We start from the raw sequence: 6,154 nt of genomic DNA, 5'->3' as shown, positions 1-6,154 counted from the left end.
GTTTGCCTGGATGGCATATAAACATCACCGTGAACCCCGGGAGGTTTCAACGGTTTTCCTACCCACCTTTTCCTGTCGTGTGTTTTTTGGCTCCTGTCCTAACATGAGCTGGCACAATGGAGGGAAAGGGTGGACTTGTCACAAACATCACTGTGGGCCCACCTACCTTCTAATTGCAGGCGCTTCTTGCAATTGGGTGTCACAGACAATCCGCCTCCATTTTGCTTGGCCTTTTTTTTCCCTTTTTCCTAGGCTTCCTTTCCCGTTTGTCACAGACAATCGGCGCCCATTTTACTTAGCCTCTTTTTTTTAACCCCCATTTTCCTAGGCTTCTTTTCCCGTTCCTGTATCCTTTTTTCTTAGGCAGCTCTCTCCTCTCCTCTATCCACTTCTCCCTTTGTTTTTTTTTTTTTTCTTTCTTTATTTGAGTTATAAGACATTGTTATTTAATTGAGGACATGGTCCATGATCGAGTGGATGCAAACCCCAGTCAGTTGGGATAGGGCTTTGATGATGATGAAATAATATAGTGTTCGTACATGATGGAATGCCTCTTAACAACATGGGGTTTGCATGATTGTTATGTCAAAGCATTTTAAGCCTGTGTTTCACCTATGAATGTCCCTATATCCTCTACAATTGTGGTGTCATCGTCCAAAATGCTCCCTCATCTGACATGAAGGAACATTGTTAGAATTCCTCTTTCTTCTGGCCAAACATTGGATCTTTTTGATCTTGGGTCATGCTGCATGCATGGTGTCATGTCTATTACCTATATAGTTTCGATCTTCATCGCTGTACTTCGGCCTACTTACGCCTATCTTGAGCTGTGACTCTTGGAGCAACTTCAACAGCCAATAAGATGGGAATAATGAATCATCATTCATCAGTCGAGTTCAGGTTTGAATCCATAGACAGTATGAATGGGATTATCCACAATGATTGAAAATGAAACACTTCCTCATGATTCTTATTCATCTAGTTGATATTTTGAAAAATGGTTGGTTGAAAAGTCACTCATTGTATAAACTGCGGTCATTAGTTGAGAATATGCTTAAGGGCCCAACTGGTACAGGTGGTATCCATGGTTTCGGTGGTTCAGACAATTGATTTGATCAGCACTACCTTAGATGGGGGATGGGTTTGATCCGGAATCATCCAGATTGGAAGATCCTAACCCTTGGACCGACTGCCAAAGATCAGATGGTTAGGACCCTTGTTTCTGGAACATTTTGGGTAATCTCCCATTAGAACTGTACTAGAGAAATATTTTTGGAAACTAGTTTACAGCCGTTGGTTGTAAGCTAACAGTTGGATCAATCAAGCTACCAAAGAATTGGCGTTGCAAATTCACACTTGGCACTGCTCTCTCTCTCTCTCTCTCTCTCTCTCTCTCTCTCTCTCTCTCAATCCTTGATTTTAAGAACAGGATCCATATTCCATTACGAACTATTCTATGATTATGGCACTGTTGTATTCACTTCTCTTCATTGCCAGAAGGCAAAAGCACCTTCCTTCTACTCCTCTTGATTCTCCTCTTCATCTTCTCTACTGCTTGTGAAACGGGTATGTGAGATATCCATGCCATAGGTGCCAATGCCGCCAAAAACTGCAGGAGAATCCCCAGAGGCAATTTCGAGTAGTTCTCTGGCGATATCCGGATCAGATTAGCAAACCCAATACCAAGAAACCCGCTAAATATTGAAGACAGACAGAGAGCTGAAGCCAAGAAAGCAATGAGCGATCCTTCGCATCCCGGTGGGCATAAGTTTGCAAACAGCACTGAGAAAGGGAGGAGCTTAAACTGGGCCACAGCTTCTGCCAAAGCCGACATGCACAGTATGTAGGCCTCATTCGAAATGCCTAGCTTCACATTGAACTGTTTCACTAGGAAGATATCTGATAGAATTGAGAATGCATATGTTATCTGCATCCAACATACCAGGTTTTGCATGGGAAATTGTTTCAAGTATCTGTTGTAGGCGACCGTTGCAGATAAAACCATCAACTGCCCAATCACTTTCGACATTGCAATGATTGAAGGGTCGATCTTTAGGCACTGTGTTTGGTAGCAGAAGATGGTTCCAGATAGCATTGGAACAACAGCAATGGAAGCTACAACCCAAGAAAGGGGACGGAGTATTCTGTCTTCGCCAATTGCTATGCTCAGCTCAGTGAACTTTTTTCTTAGATTTCCTGATATGGAGCTGTCTATGAGATGATGATCCAACATTTGTGGAGAATCGATGGAATTCTCTCTGGTAGTTAACGACGCTACTAGTTGGAAGGAAAGAAGAGAAAATATGAGAGACATGATCTTGGGTTGTTGGGTTCTCTGTACGAAAAATCCTCCAGACAGATTGCCTAAGATGCCTCCTGCTGCGAGTGCCATGAATGCATAGGATTGGAGCTCCCCCACTTTCTGTTTTTCACTGAATTCAGCAACGAGAGCGTCGCTTGCAACTTCGGTGAAGGATGCTCCAAGGTTGCTGAGCAAAATGCATGCCATTTGGGTAGGAAGAGTTCCGCAGGTTACTGGCATTAATGCTAGCACCCCCCACGAAAGAATCTGCAAAAGAGCTGCATGGTGGGACATTATTAGCTGAAAACTGTTCTTGTTTTAAAATCATTTTCGTGGATTTGGATTTTTTTTAGCTTATGTCAGCCTTAAATTCGTAGGCCTAACAACAACTACAGGAGACAAACGGATTCATGGAATAAGAACCAGTACTGCATTAGATCTGTTTTGGCCTTTCCATCAATCCAACAGTAGATTTTTAATGGGATGGCTGTAGAGGGAGTCAGTTTAGAAGTATTCCAAACAGACATTAGAAATAAGAAAACCATAACAAGAACTTCAAATTTATAAAACCTGAAGCTACAAAAACCAGGGGGTGTCACTTGAATTAAATAGGCCCAAATAGCTATATCTATGACAAAAATCCACATATTTCTTAAGATGGTGGTTTGAACGTTGGGAAGTAACCCTAACCTAGGAAAGTTCTGGATTGATGGGTTACGCTCCTATGTTAGTTTTGCACCATTTAAAAATGGTGGTGATTTTCCAACCAACACGTTGTGTGACGATTCAGACTGTCCAGATCTCTGACCCAACTATGGATGGAGGCATAACTGAAAATTTGCACTTCTCAGAGTGTCAACCACCTGATTCTTCCTTTCGAATTTAGACCACTCAGTATTTTATTTATAATCCTCCATTTGATAGCCATCAATTGCAGGGTTAGGATTGCTTGATCAGTTAAACATATGCTCCATTCACCGCGGGACCCGCATTGTGGATGGTCTGGATAGCTGTGCATAAGTGCCACGTGTGAGGAAGATGAGTCACCACCATTTCCAAAATAGTGCTGAACAAACATAGAAAAGTTTGTGAGATGATGCTTGAATTAGATCAATGAAAAATAACCATGACGCAGATGGGATCTCCATTTATACTAGAAATCACTCACTTTCTACATAGCCAACAAAAAAGATGAAAGAAGGAAAGGAAGAAATGAACATGACTACACAGAAAGATAAGGAAGGAAAGGGAGGAAAAGGCCCACCTCCAAAGGATATGTAAGGTAGTCTATGTGCATTACCAAAGTAAATAGTATCAGAGATGACACCATACAGAGGTTTGGCCACCATGGGCAGGTTAGCTGAGTACTGCACCAGCTGTAGGGTGGTGGGGTGCAGGTTAAGGTCTTGGGCCATGTAGAAGTTGAGTGCCAGCCATGGGATGCATCTAAAGCCCTGGACCCAATATCCAAAACCACACAAACCCAACAGCTTTCTGTCAGCTACATGAAGAGAATGGTTGCTACTGCTGCCACCTCCATTGCTCTTCAAGGGGGTAACAGGGAAAGGTTTTGGATGTTGCTTGGGGCTTATGAGGGGTTTTACAAGATGGGTTTTACGTTTTATGGAGTTGGTGGTGTTTGGGGCTGAGATTTTTGGGTTTTGGTGGGAGTTGGAGATGGGACTGAAAAGGAGAGAGAGTGTTCTTGGTGCTGTGTTGGAGGTGAAGGGCTGTTTGAGTTTTGGAGTTGGGTTAGTTATAGAAATCATAATTAAGGGTTGAAGGTTAAGATTATTAGATTAAGGAAAGAGAGAGGGAGGCCTGGAACTTGAATGCTTTATATTACTAATGAGAGAGGAGTCAATGTGGTAGCAAAGAGAGAAGTGCCTGGAACTTCAATGCTTTTACAGTACTAATGAGAGGAGTCAATGTAGCAGCAATGAGAGAGAGAGAGAGAGAGAGAGAGCTCTGGACAGAGAGAGAGCACTCCAGAAGCGTTTGTTTTGCTTGGATTGGGGTGAAAGCATGTTTTGGTGGGAAATTATATTGACTTATATCATACACAACTCCACATCTTTGCACAGTATACAAGGGTTTTCAGTTCTCATAAGTGGGGACTGTCATTCGGTTATCCAGACCATTGGTCTTCTGGGCCCCACTATGGATTGATTGTGCCTTGAAAATATCCTCAATATGTAACTTAACTGCAGAGTCATGTGCTATAAATAAATGGTTGAATGGGGAAATACAGCAACATTCCACATTCAACTGACAAAAGGGCTAATTTTGTGGCTGTGATCCTTCAACGCAGGAAATTTTTGGTATATAGTCCATCCACAGCGACAAGCAGCAGATCGGTGGTCTGGATTGACGGACCATCAGCTTAACGTCTACAGTAAAACGTTGTGTTTTTACTGCTGGTATGAAGATCGGACGGCCACGGCCGCACTCGACTCCCATCTATGGGAGCGGATTAAGTGCGGCCCCGGCTTCGCCCACCTTGATGTATGTATTCTATATCCACGCCGTCCATCCGTTTTTCCAGATCATTTTAGATTACGAGCCCAAAAATGAAGCAGATCCAAATCTCAGGTGGACCATGCTATAGGAAACAGCGGTGATTGAACGCCCCACCGTTAAAAACTTCCTACGGCCCACCGTAATGATTTTGTAACGTTTATTTTCCATCACCACTGTTTCCCATGGTATGGTTCACCTTAGATTTGGATCTCTTTCATTTTTGGGGTCATGCCATAAAAGGATCTGGAAAAACGGATAGACGGCGACTGATATGGAAAGCATATATCAAGGTGGGCCCCACGGTAAGGGCCGCACCGTCTTGGGTGAGGCAGGAGCTGCACCTAATCCGCTTCCTCAATTTGTACGGACAGTGTTGGTTCCGATGCTGCCCACTGCCACGTGTATGGTGAAGAGAGGGTTCTACTATATTCCATTTCACTTCAACCATTTCTACCAGGAAACGAATTGGCTAATCCCCCCTGCAACTAGCCCGGTGGCTAGTGGTCGGTGCTCTGTCGGCTCCACCATCATGTATGTGTTTCATCCATGCCGTTCATCCATTTTTACAAATCATTTTATATTTGAGCCCAAAAATGAGAACGATATAGATCTCAGGTGGACCACACCAAAGGAAAATAATAGTGATTGGATATCCACCATTAAAATCCTCCTAAGGCCCACTGTACTGTTTATTTGACATCCAATCTGTTGATTATGTCATACAGGCCTAGATGAAGGGAAAAAACAAAGATCATCTTGGTCCAAAACTTTTATGGCCCCCAAAAATCTTATAATGGTCTACGTTCATTCAACACTTTTTTCTTTAATGTGGTCCATTGACATTGGGATGTACCTCATTTTTGGTCTCATATCCAAAAATGATCTAGAAAAATAGATGGACGGCATGGATGAAATACATACATCATATTGGGGCCCACAGAGCACCGACTAGCCAATCCGATTCCTTTCTACCATATGCTTTTCCACCATTCGTGTTCTACCATCTATTTTAGACACGTGTAAGTTTTAGACGGTTATGATTGAGAGAGAGGGAGAAGAATCTAGAAGGTGCAGTGGCGGATTTCCCGCGAAATTTTCCGAGTGCATGCTGTCGATTGCACTTGTACTCGCACGTAGAAACAAGGCGCACGTGTGACCTTGGAGCCCTTCATTAGTCTGTCCCCACTGCATGTTTGGCCTTTCTAATGAAAATTTTTTCACATGCACCATTTGTACCTGAACTTTCACCTGTCTTTTCTTTCCTACCTACGTCTCGTCTCCCTTGTGGAGATGATCCGAGCAAAGCAAAAGGTGGGCCGCACCACAAACGGT

General features: G+C 43.1%; 1 protein-coding gene across 1 annotated transcript; it reads right to left on the bottom strand.

The window, feature by feature from the left end:
* Positions 1-1,393: 1,393 nt before the first annotated feature.
* LOC131245744 (probable folate-biopterin transporter 9, chloroplastic) lies at positions 1,394-2,787 on the bottom strand. The gene has a single exon (XM_058245411.1). The coding sequence runs from the start codon at positions 2,594-2,596 to the stop codon at positions 1,478-1,480; it is 1,119 nt and encodes a 372-aa protein (XP_058101394.1). The 5' UTR covers positions 2,597-2,787; the 3' UTR covers positions 1,394-1,477.
* Between the last annotated feature and the right edge of the window lie 3,367 nt (positions 2,788-6,154).

The sequence above is a fragment of the Magnolia sinica genome, chromosome 5 (assembly GCF_029962835.1).
Source record: "Magnolia sinica isolate HGM2019 chromosome 5, MsV1, whole genome shotgun sequence".
In the NCBI taxonomy this organism is placed as follows: Eukaryota; Viridiplantae; Streptophyta; class Magnoliopsida; order Magnoliales; family Magnoliaceae; genus Magnolia; species Magnolia sinica.
The sequence above is the reverse complement of the archived record's forward strand: the minus strand, read 5'-3'. Positions and strand labels throughout refer to the sequence as shown.

Bases quoted from the DNA above. Each gene is read 5' to 3' on its own strand.
- LOC131245744 (XM_058245411.1), bottom strand. From the start codon at position 2,596: ATGTCCCACCATGCAGCTCTTTTGCAGATTCTTTCGTGGGGGGTGCTA.